This window comes from Uloborus diversus, chromosome 9 (genome assembly GCF_026930045.1).
Source record: "Uloborus diversus isolate 005 chromosome 9, Udiv.v.3.1, whole genome shotgun sequence".
NCBI classification, from domain to species: Eukaryota; Metazoa; Arthropoda; class Arachnida; order Araneae; family Uloboridae; genus Uloborus; species Uloborus diversus.
The window spans coordinates 55,290,656-55,311,477 of record NC_072739.1 but is presented as its reverse complement, the minus strand read 5'-3'; the positions used below and the strand labels follow the sequence as shown (position 1 = coordinate 55,311,477).

At 32.0% G+C, this 20,822-nt stretch overlaps 1 protein-coding gene across 1 annotated transcript in view; it reads left to right on the top strand.

Moving 5' to 3' along the window:
• LOC129229387 (uncharacterized) overlaps window positions 1–14,654 on the top strand; it is a 47,137-nt gene extending 32,483 nt beyond the window's left edge. The window contains exons 3-4 of the mRNA XM_054863683.1: window positions 2,439–2,580; window positions 14,220–14,654. Of these exons, the coding sequence (XP_054719658.1) occupies window positions 2,439–2,580; window positions 14,220–14,528 (451 nt within the window). The 3' untranslated portion in view covers window positions 14,529–14,654. The remainder of the gene's footprint in view (window positions 1–2,438; window positions 2,581–14,219) is intronic.
• The last annotated feature ends 6,168 nt before the right edge of the window (window positions 14,655–20,822 follow it).

Here is a 20,822-nt window from a genome sequence, read left to right as displayed (position 1 = left end):
ATCACTTTGACATAAGTAATAGTATTATTTCCTCTCATTGGTGAATTTTCCCTGTTAATGTTCATCCACATATTTTTTTGCTTCATCAGCTTTATAACATACCAAAATAAAGTTTATGCAATTAAGCTCCATAGAAGGGTTAGTTAAATTACTCAAGTTCTGCTTTGCCTTATCTTGGTCATGGGAGTACATATTACAGTCTTCTGAAACGAAAGTATAATTTTTGTCTACCTTTTTGCGTTACTTAGTGATTTGCATCCAAGAGCCACCTCCAAACAGCTTTAAGAACATGAAAATGGCACAACAATGTAATTGAGTCAAGAAATGTTTTTTCAAGCCCAAAAGTTCTTTTAGATCATTATCAGTCAGGAAAATACAAAGGTATTCTTGTTAGGGCTGCATAATATCCGGATTGTTTCAATACTAAAAAATTACCAGGAAGGGGACATCAAACCTTTTATCCCCCTAACATCACCAGAGATTGTCTAAAACTGCGGATTTAAAACTACGATTTCGAAAATTTTCCGGGGAGAAAGCCCCGGCCCCCCTACTTAAGTGACAAAAAAAAATAAATAAATTCATATTATATAGATTTATAGTGTATAATTTTAGTAATTGCTCCATCTCAAGACAGAAAGTTGAATCCCCTCTCCCTGTAATTATTCATACGTTTGAAAAAAAAAATAATAAGGCGTAGCAAAATTTAGGGGTACCCAAAACTTGTTTATTCAAGGTCCACGTTGTAAAATTTGGGAAAGCAAGGCGGGTCAACAATCCAACAGTAATCAAATGGTATTTGATAACGCTCCCCCCCCCCTCTGTGAATTTGACAGGAAATTAAACACTCTAAAAACTATTTAACCCGATTCGAAAGCGAGAAAATTTTTGGGGGGGAATTTGCGCCATTGAGCTTGGGGGGATGGGCACCCCTGAAGAGGAGAAGGTAGAAGTACAAATATTTTTGATTTACACCAATTATTACACCAATTTGAATTCCTCTAGCAGCTGCACAAGGTGTCACAAAAAAGTAAAACCTGTTTCGATCTTTATCAACACCTCCAGAAGCATCCAGCATAGCCAACTGGCTAGTTTGAACCAATTTTTCATGTGCTCTAAGTATTTCATGGTTAGTACTACGTTTAAATTGTGCAACAGCACCCGTATCTTCAGCGTACTTGATTAAAAATTTGTCCAGAGATTCAAATATGCTTTTTTCTTTTGCAAAATGTCCATACAGGCTTGTTTAAACTCACATTCAAATAATTTATTAACTACTGAAGATGATAGCAAGTACTTATCATCTACTGCAATTTTGAAAAAGTTTTCCCCATGTTCTATCAGCAAATCAGTTTTATGACAATGCAGTGCAGATCAGGAACTGCGTCCTTGTCTAAATAATTTTAGAAATTCCATTTCTGTTTCTGAAGAAAGGTCTCGATATTTTAAGGCAGCCGTTGTCGCCAAAGTGTGATTGTACTTGTTTTTCAACACCACAATTGTTAGATGTTCTTTAATTAGTTGATTGTTGTTTCTGCTTTTAAGATTTTCACTGAATCATAAATTAAAAATGATGACTTTAAAAAATTCAGACATTATAAGTCACCTTAATTTTGATTTGTAATTTAGAATTTTGTTAAATTATTTTCCATTGTTTAAAATGCCCTTGGAAAATAAACATAATAAAACAGTTTGTAAGATTTTATTTTTGCATTTGTGTAGCTCATCTAATGTCCACTAAGCAGTTGTTTTATTCAATACTTTTCTTGCATAATTGAATGATCTTCATACATTATGATTTGTTTTTTCAACCAAACTTGAAAGACAAACTCTCTAACTGAACTTTTGTGTACAGAAGTAACTACCCTGTTGTGATTAATCTGGACGGATATAAAATTGGTTTCTTGTATAAATTCCATTATCTTTCCTTTCAATAATGAACTTGTTTGATAATCTTTAAAGTCCTCTCGCCATTGGCGGCAAGTCTCGGATGGATATGAGTTGGGATCAAATGCTGCTATTGCTAGAAGATTTCTGACCTTTTCCCCTCACATTTATCAAATGTAAAGACTCATCTATGTCAAAAAAGTTCATTTTTTTAAATTAAAGAATATGATTCCAAAAGCTTGATTTTATAAAATGGTGATAGTGATTTTATTAAAGGATGATTTTAACATGTTTTGGTAGTATAATGATTCTGTTCTTCCTGGACTGTTTTTAAAAAGTGGCTGATGTTATAATCCATTGATTTTATAAGTGGCAGATTCTGTAATAGGTAAAAATCTTCTCAACAATATCCTTTAATGTTGAACCAATCCCATAAATTAAGTTGCCCAACTGTTGCATCAAAAATATTTGTGTCTCATAATTGGCATTTAAAGTAAAGCTAACTACAAAAAATCATGATATTTTAAAAATAAAATAATTCCTATTATTTTTAGATTTGCTAAAGAACAAGTTTCATACAGCCCTCCTAAAGAACTCGAGCCAGAACTTCTTAAGATATGTAAAAAGGTATTTGGAACAGAGCTAGGTTCTGATTGGAAAAATCAAAGTTTAACTGATCCAGTAATAAAATATAAGGTATGTACTGATTTTGCATGTTTTTATTTATCATAAACTCTACTTTTTTTGTTATTATGGTTTCTATTATTGGTAGTAGTTTATAACTACTTAAATTATAAAACATAACATTAAATAGTTTCAACTATTAAATTTATTCCTAATGATCAGTCTATATAAATAAAACAGAATATATATGTGTATGTATGTTCTCTTTACAAATCCACGGCTTATGTTGGATTTTGACCAAATTTGGCAGGGAGGTACTTAGGCACCCGAGAAGGAACAAAGGGCCAAAATAAAAACTAAACCATTCAAATTTTAACTTTAGAACCTGAAAATGGTATTTTTCTAATTTGAGGGTAAAAAAATGCTAACTAAAATTAGAGTAAATATCCATGGAAACCCCAGATTTTTCTGCATCCGATAAAGTTTATTTCAATGTTTCAAGGCGATTAGAATGTGAATTATAACTGTTTTTAACTAATTAAATGCTAAAATGTAGGCAAGCCTTCAATTAGAAATTCATTGTTGATTATAGTCATTTGTTGAACAATGCTTTTATTAAAATTTGTAGCAATAAAGAAAATCAATTTATCCCATAGAGTAAAGAAATTACATAGAGGCCTCGCTATACTAAGAAATTTAAGCCAGAAGTTGCACTGATGTATCCCAAGATCCTTAGCTTCTCGCAAAATAACTTGAGATACATTTTGATTCAAAACATTCCATTACTGGATCTCAATTGGTAGTTAATTTAAACTTAGATATTGTTGCAAGTTTATGAAGCACAATTTTGAATTTGCATCAAAATGTGAATTAAAATGTAAGCCAGCTACTTTATTCAGTTTTTTCTCGAGATTGGTGATAATCATCCTTGTGAAGCGAGTACATTATCATTCCTCTGCCCATCATTGCACCGATGTATCCCATAATTTCGGCTTCAATATTATCTCCTTTCTTTACTTTATGGTGTAACTCAAGTTTCACCGACATTTAAAATTTCCTGACGGCAAAACTGGGGAGATACCAAAAAATCATAGAGAAGAAATATTCGTTGCCATTTTTTTTTCGAATATGAGCAAATAAAATTCTGGCTTTTGTTTTGAGACTTTTCTTGTACTCGGAGTAAAAAATTTTCCTTTTTGGTTATTTTCCACAATCTTTCGAGGAATTTTACTGATTTTTTTATCAAGCCTGATTGTTTTATGCGTGTCACTTGACATATCTTGTATATTTACGAGGTAGACCATGCAAATCCAGGGGACCAGCTAGTTATAAATAAAATGTAACATAGATTCTTTTTTTAGTAAGCAAAAGTTAATGAAAATCCTTTTTTTATTCATAACAATTTATTTAAAAATACAGTAGAATCTTGCAAATCCTGAACTAATTGAAATCAATGTCTGTTTGAATAGCGAAAATTTGGAATACATGAAATTTAAATACAAAAGAGAAAAATGTGAGCTTAAAAAAAGTTCAGTACTACTATCTCTTGAATTCTTTCATTTAGAAGCAATAGAAATAAGTCATGTTGATGTTTATAAACTAGTGTCGATAAAGGAAGTAACGAATGTACTTTAATGTCTAAGCAAGCAAATCAAGTAATATTCAACCCATAAAGGTATTTGGTTAAGAAAATATCTTGACATGCTTTTTTTTTTCTTTTTGACAAAATATAGAATTCTACACAAAGTAGAATGCAGTGGCGGCGCTAGGCGTCGGCGACTGCCGACGTCCTCGCTCAGATACGACCTTGCAAAATTCTCAGAAGTAAATTCTCAAAAGCTTTAAGAAATTTCCATGTTTTCAATTCGCAACTCCAACGAACTATAGAGGGCACTGTAGCCACTTTCTAATGGCGGACAAAAAAGGTAAAACAAACGCACGTGGTAACGAAGAAAATGCTAATAAGCCTAGTAAATTTTGTTTTTATGCATGACTTTTCGCTTTATTCTTTTTAAATTAATTTTCAAAGTCTTGTTGATATTCTGGCCCACGTAGAAAGAAATCAGAACCCAAGAAGCATTACTAAACTACGTAGTTCATTGTTCTAAGCAAACATTTCCAAGATGCTGAATTCGATATTTATCAATTCTTAATAAAACCAAATAATAATTTTGGCCTGACAAGAATAACAATTAATGCTAGATAATTGAATTATATGACATTAAAAATTATTATCAAAAGAAGGTGATACTGCTTTGCCTTGCTTGGGCTAGCGCTAATTGTTTTGCATTTGTAGCTGAGTTATTTTTCTCAAATTCCCGAATCGGTTACTTTAAAATTTTTCTGTTTCGAATGTTTCTAATTTCTGAGTTATGAATAAATTATGTCATGCTATGCAAATCATCAACAAAATTCTCATGGATATGTAGTGGTATTCTTTTCAGTTGATCTACCATTATTTCTTTTTACTTATCGAATTCTGTAATCTTTCTACCATTTTATTCCACTCAGGGGCGGCAAATAGGGGGTGCGAGAGGGGGCGGTTGCACCCCCAAATTTTTCACTAAGAATAATATAAAATGGTAAAATTCAATTTAGATAACTTAGAAAATCATTTGCCTGAATTTTCAGAACAGAAAAAACTGATGGAGGGTAAGTGTTTGCCTTAACTAAAGAAGTAATCTCTTCATATGGGTTAAATATTTCAAAATTGAGTGATGGAGCATCTTGTATGAGATACCCGTACAGTGTAGACTCTGTGCAATTTTTACGCGTAAATTCCATGTCATTTTACATAAATTTTTATGCTCATATTATAACTTAATGTTCAGCTAGTAAGTGTTCATTGACGCCATGTACTAGAAACACATTTTAGCAACTCGGTGTATCATATGCTTTCATGGGAACTTTTTGTAAAGATATGCTATTTTTGAAAAACATCTCACATCAAAAAATACTTTCACATCAACAAATGTATCTTGAGGCTTTTACTTGACAATCTCTGAGTGACACAAGATGTTCTTCAAGAGTTATAAAAGCCCCCTGGAAGAATTACTGGAAAGCGACCTTTTCTTTGATAAAAAATTTGATGTCATTTTAATATGTATGCCTTTGTCTGAATTTTTTGTTTACTTTATTTATACTGCGGTGCGTTTTTTTGATAAATGCTACACTGTATCATAAAAATTTTAATTCGCTAATCTTAATTCTTGGATTGACAATTGAAACTCTTAGTAATTTTCGCATTAATGCATACTTGAACCAGGTGTGGAACTTTGTGACAGAACTTTTCGTAAGTTTTTAATGTATGCCAATGTGGAAGAGGTGACAAAACCCAGATGAAGTTTAAGCCAAATTTTAAATCAATATTTTGAATAAACTGATCAATTCAGTTTCTCAAGAAATTGAGACAGGATTTAATGAGATATATTTATTATTGGTCTTAACTTCAATATTATGTAGGTCAGTTATAGAAAGTGAAAAAGAAAATATTACACTTATAAGTAATAGCATGAGGGAAGAGGAATTGTTTTGTGAATTGTGATTATACTTTTTAAAGACACAAAATAAATACTAGCCTATTTAAAAAGCTTTCTTGGTTATTTTAAAGAGAGGAATCTAAAGGAAATGTGCTTTTTTGACATAACTTTCTTGCTTCCATTGTTTTTTGACTGTTTCAATCAGGTCAGTCATTCGAAAGATGACTTCCGTGATTAAATTGAAAAACCGATGTAAATAAAGCACAAATTTACACGAAAATACAGCATATAGCTATTTCAAGGCTACAATAATGGAGCCTCTTCATCGGTGTAAAAAACTACGCACACAACCAGAAAGTTGTAGGAGAACTGAACGTCAACCAATTTTGACTTTCGTGTTTCAGGAGGTTAGAGAATTGCCTTTGAAGCACAATGAGGCAAAGCAAGACCTTCCTCTTTAGCTATTCTGGCAATAAATTAAGTCATTGGATATTGATTAACTATAGTTACAAAATTTTCTGTTCTTCCTGACTCCAAAAATAGCAGATTAAAACTTTATTAAAAAATAAAAACTAGTACCGAGATATTTTGTGAGATAACTTATAACAAAATTAATTTAAAGCTTCGGTCGAAAAAATTTTAATTGTTCTTTACAAACCTAATTATTCTTAACATTAAAACCATTTAATTATCAGTTCTTGTTAAACAATATGTATTTTATACCGTTCTGAGGAAATACATGTTCAAGAAACTCGCCTCCCCCCCCCCCAAACGAGATGCTGAAATGCCGCCCCTGATTCCACTCATGACAAAAATTAAAAATGGTTTTTAACTAACATGCGGAATCTCGCCAAGGATACTTTGCTCGCACAATACTAAAACTATAACCCTAAACAAATTTGGCGAAACCTTTCAGCTGAGAATAAAAGCAATAAAGTAAATTCTTTCTCGGTTAAACATTTTTACTTTCTTCTATATCTAATATATAGAAGAAAGTATTGGATTCGTGCAAATTTTCGAATTTCAAATTTTGATGGATTCGAACGATTTGAGGTGTGCTGAGTTCATTTCGACTATTTTTGGAAAATGTCTGTCTGTCTGTGTCCGTGTGTCACATCTGTGTGTGACCAGTTTTTTGTGACCGCTCTACAGCAAAAACTACCGCATGAAATCGAATGAAATTTGGTACACATATGTGCCCCTATGTGAACTTGTGCCCATTGGTTTTTGGCGCAAATTCCTCCAAGGGAAGTGGAGCAATGGGACGTTTTTTGAGTTACGCGTGCTTGCTATTCCTCAGGAAGTAACTGGCAGAATCAAACAAAATTTGGTCCATATGTTGCCATTAACAGGAACAGGTGCTGATTCAATTTTGGTGTCAATAACTCAAACGGGGGTTGAGCTGTAGAACGTTTTTTGTCGTCAATTGTGACTGCTGTATCTCAAAAAATAATGGACGAAATGAAAGGAAAATTTATCGGCAAGTAGCCCTTAGTGGGTATAAGTGCTGATTTTATTTTGGTGTCAACAGCTAAAAAGGGGGTAGCGCAATCGCCCGTTCTTTTTTTCCATTGTGAGTGCCTAATGCTACGTTCTGGTTGAAATTTGGAAAACATGTGAATCCATATGTAAACAGGCTTTGGTTCAATTTTGACGCCAATCGCTCCAAGAGGTGTTGATTTTTTTTTTGCGAATAAAAATAGCTTTATTAATGCAACAGTAAGAAAGATAAATCGTAATAGATTATCGTCTGCGTATTTCTCGTGATTTTAGTTGTATGGAAATGATCGGAAATATTATCTCAATGATTTCAAATTTTTAACTGTTGCCATCTTATGTTTGTTAACAAATAAAATATTTGTAATTAAATTCAAGCAAGGCTTTTAAAATAACTTTCAATTTTCGCTCTTTGCTTTGCTTTTGCAATAAGTCAGACATTGGGATGGTCATCAAGTTTTTGCGTGTAATTTTGTTTTTGTTGGGAATATTGCTTCCTCGTCAAGCATGGGGAAGGATCAGAAAAAAAAAGAAAGAAAAATATAGAAGAAAGTTTCGTGATGGCCACAACATAATAGTTTATTTTTGTTCTACGACAATATATTCAGGAAAATATTTTGCATACTGTCCATTCCAACTAAATGCTGCTGTAAAATATGGTTAGTTAAATTAATTTAAGATTTAAAAAAAAAACATATTCTTACAAATTCACACAAAACAATAAAATTTTTTTACCTGGTATAACTTTATCCAAGTTTGTTAATCCAGAGTTTTCTTGTGTTAACGCTATCACCATTTCTCAATCAACTCACTTTTTAGAAGGAAATAAGGAAAACTAACATTATTTTTAGAAGCTCGAGAATACTACTAAGGAATGAAACAATTTCTGCAGCTGAAAGCAATCTAAGACACATCGATTGCATTAATAAATACTCAGAACCAGGGCCCGATTAACCTCTGAAGTTAGGGGAAGCTCATACTCGTTTCAGGGCCCCCCTTGCTCATCGGCCGCCCCCCCACACACTTTTGCTCCATAAATTTTCCAAAATTATACACACTAAAGCAAAACTGATCAACGACACAAATATTATTCTCACTATGCACCCCGAGAAACCCATTACACATTATTTACAACAGTGCTCAGGCAAAATTCATAATTAAATCAATCTCCAGTGAAATAATGGGTTAAGCTTTTAGCAGTCTGGTTCATTTGTTTTAAAAAATTAATGCATACAAAAAATATTTCCACTAATTAACCGCAAAGAAAATTTAAAGAGTTGGAAATGATCAGCCTTCTGCATTTCAGTTTAAACCTTCAACAACATTAATATTGCCATATTTATTGCTTTAAAGATCTTTGTTTATACTTATATAAATAAACAATAAATATTGTATATATAATGCAAAAAAACTCACAGATTACATAGGTTTTTTTCTTGTTTTTCGATTTGCAAAATCTTCAATAATGTCGTCAAAATTTAATCTATTGGTGACATCACTTTCGATACCTAAAAGAGCAAGACCACTTAATTTGCTTTGTGAAAGTGATGACCTTAAACGATTCTTTATTCGCTTTAAGGCCGAAAAGGAACGCTCACCAGAGCAGTTTGTTATGGGTATTGATAGAATTATTCGTAAAGCAGTCTCTACATTTGGAAACGTATGTTCAATATTTAAGGATCTGATTATTTTAAGCTTATCAGCAAGTTTTAAATGACTCGTAAACTTGTGAAACTGCAGGAATTCATCAGCAAACTCTTCTTCAATGTCATCTGAATATGTACTTTAAAAAGCTGTGGCCCGTTCTCGAATTGTGTCTTCAGTCATAGACTTACTAAACATAAATCCAAATCTTGAGTCCAAGAAAGCATAAGCAGATTTTCTTTTATTTAATTCTGTAATGATAGAGTCACAAATTACATTGTGAACTTGATATAAAAAGCGTTCTCTATCAGAAAAAACAGCAGCAGCACTTGAACTTTCATCAAGCATTTTGCTTCTGGCAATTTTTCTCGCACGAAAAACTGTATACTCTCTTGTGCCAACTAAAATTTCTGCTTCATTTTCATATTCTGCAAAATTATTTCTCACCGTGCTCATGAAATCTATCAAGGATGAATACAATGACAAAATAGCAGTCATTTCGCAATCAACAGACTGAAGTGATTTGCTAACACTATGCATTCGCTGCAAGATGCTATTCCAAATGATCGTCATCAGTGCAGATTCAAATTTTTTTAAATTCAACATTAATGAGCTAGCTTCATGTCTAGTAGCAGCACTTTCATTATCATTCTCTGAGAGAAGAGATAAAGTACTCAAAATACTGTTGTAATTTTTTTTTAATGCTTTTACTGCATCTGCATTTGCAGACCATCTTGTGCCAGAGAGAGATTTTAAAGTTAAATTACCAGATATAGCAGTAAAGTTCTCTATCAGCATTTCCCAGCGATGAGCAGACGCAGAAAAAAAATTAAATAAAGTTTGCAGCAGTCCAAAGAAAGATACTGCTTGAGAGTTACACTCTGCCGCACTGGTCCCAACAAGATTTAAGGAGTGTGCAGAGCACGGCACAAAGTCTATCAAGGGAAAATCATTTTTCAAACGTGCTTGAAGGCCGAAATATTTGCCAGACATATTAGATGCATTATCATAGGACTGTCCCCGGCAATACTTCAACTCAATTTGGGCATTCTGCAGAAAATCAACAATAACTTCGTGCAAATGTTCAGATCTATGGCCATGAATTGGGATAAATTTTAAAAATCGCTCTACACATTCACCATCCTTATCCACATAGCGCAAGACTATGGCAAGTTGATCAACATGACTAATGTCAGGTGTTGAATCAACAATAATACCGAAGTATCTAGCTTTCTTTACTTCAGATATTATTTCTGCAAATACTTTATGTGACATAATTTCTATCAGTTCTGTCACAATGGTTGAAGATAAATAGTTAACACTACCTTTGCCTTTGTTCCCATGTGATTGTATATGCTCCGCTAAAAACGGATCATAAGAGCTTATTAATTCCACGAGTCCAAGAAAATTTCCATTCTGCAATGAGCCAAAAGTCTCATTGTCTCCAAAACATGCGAGTCCACGTTGAGAAATGAACTTAATAATGGAAACTACTCTGTGCAAAACTTTTTTCCAATAGTCACATTCAGACTTATACTGATTTACTAGATTACTGTCAATGCGATTTGCTGTAATGGATCGCTGAGAAAAGCAATGCACAGACTTCCTATGAAAATCGGAATTTTCATGAGATGATAATCTTTTTGCAATGTTTCTCCAGTCCGAATATCCATCTCTACATAAGGCTTGCTCACTTGAATTGACTTGGGCAACACCATAAAGTTTGCAAATGTAACAAAACACTGCTTTGCTGCTAGTAGAATAAACTAACCAGTCTCTTTTGACTACTTCTCCATTTTTCTTTTTGCGAAAAAAATTAGACGCATTGCACATTCTCTCATTTTTTCCAAAAATTCTTTTAGAGTTCTGCAGAGAATTCATATTTTGCTTTGCTTCATTGTACACAAAGTACTCTCTAAAATCATCAGTTATTGGCAAGGGCCACAATGCAGGATCGCTGTAATCAAATTCATGATTGTTGAATGTAGAACTTATATCAAGTTTGAAATCCATATTTTGTGATGGAATTGTACTATTTCTGATTGATTCAGTATCATAACTCTCCCTTGAATTTTCAGACATCGATTCGGAATTTTCTTCGTCAATTATCGAGCTAACATTTACTTCATTTGAAGATGTTGATTCAACATTCACTATGTTCGATATCGATCTGGAATTTTCTTCATTGTTCGATTCAAAACTTAATTTTGATCTGTCATTTTCACTGATCGATGTCGCTTCAGAATTTTCACTGGTTGATATCGATCCAGTATTTTCTTCATTGTTTGATACTTCATCCGATTTTTCAGAACTTAATTTTGATCTGTACTTTTCACTGGTTGATATCGATCCAGAATTTTCATCTTTTGAGTTTGATGCTAACTCACAATTTTCTTTTTGTATTTTAACGCTTTCATTTTGAATGATAAAGCTCTTCATCGCAAGAGAAAGCTTTTTATTGCTTTGCTCTAGTAAGGCTTTGCGTTTTCGCTTTTTGGAACCTGAGGGTTGAGCAGACATTGCTTTTTTCCCTCTCTGGACACGAAAGGAACAACTAATGTTTAGAAAGAAAACTCCGATAAATAAAGCAACATCTAACGTTTGTCACGTGCGGCCGACCTGCGACGATGACGAGTTTATCAAAACATAAGTTCATGCAAAGTTGAAGTTGAAGTTTCTTTTTTTGCCGCATGTCAAAAAATGGATTGCTAGGTTTAACTTGTGTTCGACGATTACGACTGGTACAAACCGGTGCTTAACCGTGAATGCAATGACTTCAGCTAATGCTAAAGCATTGGGGGGTGACGTCATTATTTTAACCGGTAAGCTACCGATAACTCTTCGCATATTGTATTGCACAAATTTTTCTAATAAAAAAATATAAATAGAGCAAAATGCATTTATAAACAAACTGGAATTTTTAATCAGTTTTTTAGTCATTTTCAGGCCCCTGAAAATTTGGAGGGGAAGCTCAAGCTTCCCGAGCCTTTCGGGTAATTAGGCCCTGCTCAGAACAAACTGCCTGTGTTTACGTCAACAGACACATGTGGAGCGCAATGTGGCAATGTTTTAGGTTTTTCGGCAGTTTTGTAAATCACCGCAAGGTAGCGTATTCGAGCGCTGGAGTTGCGACTTAAAGCTCTTATTAAATGCAACAGACACAAAAGTAATCAAAATAGTTCGTGCAGCGGAGACAGCACAGAGCCAGCCTTAGCAAATTCGGGGCCCAATTCTGTCGGGGCCTGAATTTAAAATGTTCAGTAGCTACAGCTTATTGATCAGCTAACTCTATTCCCCCACCTGCGTCCTATTTCTTTTATTTTTCTCGTTTCCTAAGTTCGTCTAAAAATAAGAAAATATTCAAAATGCTACTCCTGAACACACACCCCTCCATACACACATACACCGAAAGCATTATGGATCATCTGAAATTTCGTTTCCAGATTGTAAATTTCGCGATATTTCCAGCTTAAAGCCCCCAAATACTAAAAAACATCGAAAATTGCTTAAAGTTGTTTTCGCAGCTTGAATTTCAAAAATTACCGAGCCTAATGTTACAAAATATGGCCTTACAATCACATTTTTAAGGCTTGAATTTCAGAAAATATTCGGACAAGGGTCCCCATAACGCCTTTCTTTTATATCATTAGCAATTAGGTTTTTTAAACTACATTAACAAAAAGTTTAAGTGGACTGGCTCCTGAATATAAAATATTGCTAAAGTTTTTAGGACCATAATTTTCAAAATTTTTCGAGTGAAGAACTCCCTTCCTTCCCGTAAAATCTTCAAAGTTTGTGTAAAATTCTGTTTTTGAAACTTTAATTTTAAAGAATTTGCAGGGGATTGATTTTGACCTATTATTTTAAACAAAGAATCGATCTGGGACAGTCTCTGACCCTAAAGTCAATAAATATGGCCTATAATTGTGTTTTTAAGGCTTCAATTTCTAGAAATTTCCACTGAGACCTCTGCAAATTTTTTCCCCTAACATCAGCAAATAAAGCCTAAAATGGCGTTTTAAAACTACAAATTTTAAAATTTTTCCGGGGGAGGACCCCCCTTTCTATCAGGTCATTTTTACCCCTTCAATGTGCCACCCCCTCCCTCCACCACCAAAAGAACTTTTGGATTGCACTACTAGTCACGAAATGTTTTTTTCCTACCAATTATGTGAATTGGGGACTCTAAGTGCCAATAGTTAGTACAAAAAATAATTCCATGAATTCAATGATTTGTCTGAAAGTATTTTATGATTAATTAGGGCCTCGCAAAACTGCATCGCCGACGTCTACTTTTACTCTCGCGCCGCTACTGGTAGAATGTCACTGAAAAGGAAAAGGATAACCAAACTTGATAACATAGCAGAATGTTCTTGTAACTTTTTTTTTGAATTCATTCCACCCCCCCCCCCCTCCCTTCCCATTCATTTAGATAAAATAATTTTATTTGTTTTTTTGTTGTGAAAATAATTCAGGGGCCAGAAAGAGAAATGTCTTTTTTTCCCCTCCTTCAAACAAATATTTTTTTAACCAAGATTTAGTTTTTAATCAATGAGGTAATTAACTAATTACCAACATTTTTTTCTTCCTAATGGGCAAATGCCCAATCCCAGTTTGATAAAAATCAACTGGTTTTGGAACAAAATATCTAGAGATGGCATTTTGGATATCAGCCAAATTTTCAAGTTTTTGTCATTAGAAAGTGTGATAACATGGGAAAAATAATAAATGTAGGTGGGTTCCCTCTCTCAGCTGATGTTGCGTAACAGTTTCTTTATTCCAATCCCAGGATTGGTATGTGACAAAAATAATATAGCAAATATCTAGATATTTTGCTCCAAAACTGATTTTTACTGACATAAGTTTGAATATTTGTGTACTATGTGGCAAAAGGTAATTGACAATAAGGGAAAATATGTTTAAAATTTTTTTGAAAAAAACATTATTTTTTAGTTTTAATAATATATATATTTTTTATTTTAGAAATAGTGATTTTTCTGATGCAAGAAAATTATCATATATGCTGCATTGCTTTATCTTGTTCATTTTCAATTAAATAATACTCAACTTAGAATTTTCTTTATCCTTCAGCTTTTAACAAAAGCCATCCAACAATTTAAAAAAGATGTTCCAAACTCTGAACTTCATAAAATGAAGGAAGTTGGGGACCTCCTTTCCTTCTTAAGTATGCCTGTTGACGGATGTTACCACTATGACCGTTTGGCTCGAGACAGTGAGCAGTTGCCTCCAAATCTCCATATAATGCCTGATACTCCAGAATTTAATCCTGAAACTGACACTTTCTTTAACGGCATTACTGCCTATCCTGGGCGTAAAAGGTTAATTCATACAAAACTTGGAGAAAAGTTTGAAAAAACAATAGAGTGGCCTCACATATAACGAAAAAGTATTTTCATTACTATAGTTTGGATTGGATCATTCTTATGTTTCCAATGTACATTATGTAAGTCATTTTTTGTATTTCATTCTTTTGAAAAATGTATAAATAAAATATTTACTTGCTATGTTTTAACTATTTCTTTTTATTTCAACAATGAAGGTTCCATAGTAGATTTTCTACAAAAAAAAAATGCAATAAAAAAATTGCTCTTTTTTCCTTCCAAGGTAAAAATAATTCCAACTTGTCCTACGTCTAAAAAATTCAAGTTGCTTAAACATAGAAGAGATTCAAAATAGGTTCTTAAAACATTAACATTTTTGTGAAAAAAAAAATTTTTTTTTCACATTAAAATATAGCACACTTGTGAAATGCGTTTTTTAAAGATAGAAATAATTGCAGTTAGATTGCCAAATATTAAGTATGCAATAAATAAACTATAGTGATTCAGTAAGCTTTAGTCAAAATTGCACAAAATATTGTGATATAATGACAAGTAAAACAGCTAATTCAGATGCTGAAAAAAGTTTTATTTGTTTAAATTCCATTTAAAACAATCAAGATATTTTAAAGTAAAAGTAAATCAACTACTACATTCATAAGCCCCAGTAAACATTTCAAAATCAACTATAATATAAGCAATTCAAAAAATACTAAGAACAATTCTACACAAGAAAAATTAGAAGCACAATATAATTAAGTGCTTAAACTTTAAAAGTTCAGCACAAAAGAGTGGTTAATGTAATAAGAACAAAATTCATACCACAAAAAACGATTTGTACCATTTAAACAAGTTTTATTACACTTGAAATATAACTTACAATTTCACAAAATTGAAAAATTATCAGAGGAAGGGGCTTTAATTCATTTAAATGTCTTCATTCAAAAATAGAAGTATTTCAATTCATCAAAAAGTTTTAAAAAGAAAGAAAATTCCTAAATTGAATATTTAAGAAAAGATATCAATTTTTCATAGTAAAGTTAATAAATAACAATAAAATACAAAGAATAATTTGTCAACACAAAATAATAAGTTTATATTTTAAATATCACAGATACAAACTGGCATTGAAGAAATCCAAGAAGAAGCATTGCTTTGTCAAAACTGTCTAACATGCATCTATACAATGGATAAGTAGAATTTTAGCATGAATATAGATCACAGAAAAGTTAATACTTTTGAAATTTGCAAGCTTAAAAGTCAAAACAAAATTTGATGAGAAGAAAACAATTTTCAATAAAAAGTCAATAATTTAGATCACAAATAACCTATGTATTTTATGGCATTTAAAATTTTAAGTAAGAATCAAATACATTTCCTTTTAATAATATTTAAATGCATTCTTAAAATGAAACTTACATTTGCATGTGTAATTTACTTTATGATACTCAACTTACTTGAGGAAATAAAAATTAACTGCTTTAAAAATGCAAACTGTCAAATTCAGCAGGAATTAGAAAAAATGGCTATACCTGCATTTATAATGATTGCAAACAGCTGTTTTAAAGCGCTGGAACCCTTTGTTCAGCGAGACCTTATAACTCTCAAAGACTTCAATACAGCTTTATGTAGATTAAAAATTTCTACTTAAAAGACATGTGTTATGAAAGTGTCAAATACAACAGTGACTGATCTTACTCTAATTTGTTATTTTCGTGTGGTTCATTTAAACTTAATTTATAGGAAAAAAACTCAAGAAATGAAATTAAGTACATTATACACAAACAAACTCACCAGAAACAAACATGCATCACCACTGATGCTGCTAGTCATAAATTAATCGATCCCAGTTTACAGATGTTAATTTATATTAAAAAAAAAAAAATTAACGAACGGTAAAACTTCTAGTAATTGAGTAACAGTAACTCAACACTATAAGTATTTTTTAAATGATTTTGAAGAGCATTTTTATGATTCAGTTAATGAAGAACAGATACCTGAATTGCACTCAAAAATATTGTTTAATATAGTGTAAATAAAGTAATGCATAAGATGTGAAATTAAAAATTCATTGGTTTCTATGTATTAAATGATTATGCAAGAAGAAATCCACTGAATATTTAAGTGAAAACAAAAATTTAATTTTTACTGAGTAAAATGTTATCCAATTTTTATATATTTTTTTCAAAACAGAATATTATTTTTAAGATTAAAGGTAGAACAACTAGTGATTGGACACCTTCCAGTGGATGAACAGCCCATCTGGGGGTGTGCATTTACATTTTAACGAATTGGAGCACTTTTTTAAATCCCCTAAAAACCCTGAAGCAGAATCATATAAGATCTTTAGGCTTTTCTTAACAGTTGCACATCTCAATAAAATATTTGTTATGTCATGTACCAAATACTAATTTTAACAACATTAAAAAATTCTAAAAATGGCATAGTGTTTTAGTAGAGTACTCTATTTTACTTCCTGGGAGATAAGTTGCATCTTATATGAGTAGTATATCAAACCCTTGATTTTTGCATTAATTGTGAAAGTTATTACAGTTGAGGGACAAGAATATGATACTTATGTTCTTAATTATATTTCAACTCATACTGCGAGTGCCAAGTGTCAAGAGATGCACTTTTTAGTAACTTTCACCCACATATCTCATTAGGTTAGAACAATATCAATCTTAAGTGTTTGAGATGCTTTATGCTACATTGATATACATAAATACACAGTGATTTTCTGCTGAAGCTAATGCGGCCACATTCTGATGAGCACATTATGGAAAAAAATATTCTTTTCAATTTTGGCAAGTGCAGTATATACTCTAGTGTGACTTATCTCCCAGAAAATATGGAAATATTCATTTTAAAATGGGACAAAAAATACTGCCTTCTTAAGAGACTTCAAATTGAGCAGTTTCAACAGAAAAACATAGTAAAAAACTTCATAAAATAATTTTTACAGCCAAATTGTCCGTCAATGGAAATCACAATCCATAACATTACAGAACAGCAATTCTCAACTGGCGGACTGGCACAAGTCCATTTTTGCTCGTTCACGTTTAAAAAGTTTCCTTACTCAAAAAAAGAAAAGAAAAAGAAAACACACAAAAAAGTAATCATATTATTTTCATATCACATCTTTTACTACTTATGTATTATTATCATAATAACTACTTATCTTATTCTTAACATATAACTTTTTTATAGCAGTTCTTCTACACCAAGTAAAGTTTTATTTATATATATTTATATATATATATCACTTATTATCATCATTATTTTGTAAAAAAGAAGACAAATTTCTTTTCTTATTTTTTCTTAAGTATTTACCAATCCTAAAGTCGCAGGTGTTTTTTGAGCAATCACGATTGCTATTGTTCTGATTTGACTGTTTTTGGCGCTACGCTGATTTTATTTTCCCACCACCTCCCTTTGCAGCACCACCGTCGCATCGACCGGCTCCTCACGATGCTGCTCCTATAACGAAAACCGTCTCCAGGTTGCGTCCACATCCTACACACACATGCATACATACACACGCATATACACACACAACTACAAACACACCTACACATACATGCCTGCACACAGACACACATGCCTACATACACACACACGGGGGTACACGCACAGCACTGCATACACAACACTCACACACATGCATACAAACACTCACACACACACCACACCGTGCGCCTACACAACACACGCGCATACATACACACACACACACGCTCCTTATTGCGAAAAACATAATTTGAATTCAAGATGCCGAAATTCAAATTAATATATGTATATACAGTGGCTCCCAAAAGTGTACGTACACTTTGAAATTTTTTAGTAAAACTAAAATAACTCAAAACTGAATTCGAATATGAAGTCCAATATTTTTTCACATCATTCCTCTATCATTCTAAATACAACCTATTAATTTTTCCAAAATATTGACGGATCTTCTTTTTGAAATGGGTCAGAAAACGAAGATACAGAGAAATAACAAGCCACAAAAGTCATCGTACATTCAAATATTTTCTTCATTGTGTTGACCCTTTTAAGTCATTTGGCTTTAATTTTTTGTTTATTTATTCCTTAATATTGTGCTTATTAGTGTAAAATGGCTGGTATTCGTAAAAACCGCAAACACAATTCAAAAATTTGAACTTTTACCCCACAGTAGTGGTAAATTGGTTTGAAATGTCTCTAAATTAGTTAATTTATTTGTTTGTATAGTAAAGTGCTTGATAAAATGCTTTAAAGAAAGGAATCGGACCGAAAACAAGGTAAGAAAAGGTCAACCGGCAAAGTTGACAAAACGTGATCGGAGATTTAAAGTTAAAAAATTTATGAAAAATACACATTTGAGTGCTGTAAACGTTTCTGCAGAGTTAAATGAAACATATTACATTTTATTTTCACCTAAAATTGTTCGCCAAGTTCTCTGATTTAGCTGGATTAAATGGCACCTCTTCCCGCAGAAATTTTCTTGGTCATGCGAAAAACTGAAAGCTTACGCTTTTCATCGCAAAATCAATTATAAATAAGCTAAAAACGTTTTAGAATCACGTCTTACTTACAGATACAAATTAATTCAACATTTTTGGTTAAATTGTTGTATAACTGTAAGTAGAAGAAAAAATTAGGCACTTAATCTTAAGAACTTATTTGGATCAGTTAACCAGGATGGTGGAGGTGTTCTAGTGTGAGGGTGCATATGAGCATCAGGACTTGGTAGTTTGTAATTTTTTGATGAAATAATGAATAATGCTGTTCCTTTAAATATTTTAAAAACCAATTTTGAACTCTCAGTCAAAAATTTGGTTATTGGAAACAACTTTGTTTTTTATCAAAATAACGATAAGAAGCACACGGTTTTCAACATTTGCGTCTAGTGCCACGAAAATTGTCCTAAAGTTTAGAAAATACCCCCTAAATCACCAGATTTTAACTTAATGTAACGTATTTAGAGATATCTGAAGGCTAGATTACGAAAGTAGGGCTTTAAAACGAAAATAGAGCTAGAAACAGTAAGACTCGAAGTGTGGTTAGAACACTCAGAAATTACGCAAAAAAAAAGTAAGAAAAAGAATGAAATCTATTCCCAGACGTTTAAAAGGTGTTAGGAATACAGTATGATATTCTACTAGTTAATAACTTAATCAAAAGTTAGGTTATTCAATAATATATAGACATTTTATAAAGTGTACGAAAACTTTTGTAAGATAAAATTTCCGGCACTTTTTGGTTTTTGATTCTTAAAAAATTAAGTTTTAATATTTTTTAAAAACTATTCAAGTAGTTTTGTTAAAAATTGATCATAGATCTTATAATTTAATACCTATTCTGAAATATTAATTCTAACCAATAGATTGGGGACTATTTCGTTGAAAGTCGTAGGTGTACGAAGACTTGGGAGTCACAGTATATATATATATTATATATATATATATTTAATTTTTTTTTAAAGAATAGAAAAAGGAAGAAGGAAAGAAAAAGAAAAAAGAAGAAAAACATTACCTGACTGTGAACTGTTTTCAAAAGCTCTCGCTGGTTCGCAGGTCAAAAAAAGTTGAGAAACGCTGTTCTAGAAGACTATACTTGCTTTGTAAACCTCAATTTTATTTAGATTGTATATATTTTAACAGAGCTAAACTCTTCAGTTAATCTAAAAGCATGAGTATCATTTAAAAATGTGGCACAGATTATGTATAATCTTATGGTAAGCTTCATCAGAAGAAGACGCAAAATACAACTGGCCTTATATTCTCAACATGTTAAGATGAAAATACACTTGCAAATGTTCATGAAAAACAATACCAATTTGCAGTCATCTCTCCTCAAAATTAAAATTGTTTTAAAAACTTAATAAGAGCGACTTAGTGATCTTAACTGAAAGTCAAGCCATTTGAGTAGTTTTCTTTTCAGACTAACCACATGATTGTAAATCACGTGGATAATCTGAGCGAAAGCACTAAAACAATAAAACGTTGATAACTTTACATAAATATTTGAATCAAAAGCAAGGCAAATGCAAGTTATTGTCACATTAGCAAATATGATTATCAACAATGTGTATTTAGCATATTTCAGTTAATATCTCAATGTAATATACAGTTATCTCTTAGTTACATGACACAGCTTTTATGTGTCTTATTTTTTAAAAAATTCTGTTCAGAAGTACATACAAGCATAATGTAATGCAACTTTTATTTGAAAGTCATCTTTTTTCACAACTGTTTTGCATTATCTTAAGAGAAAATATAAAGAGGCCCAAGGTGATTTGTACATTCTGTGGAATTAAAAGCATTTTGACGAATTCTAATTTTCGCTATTTTTCCCTCGTAGGTTTGATCTT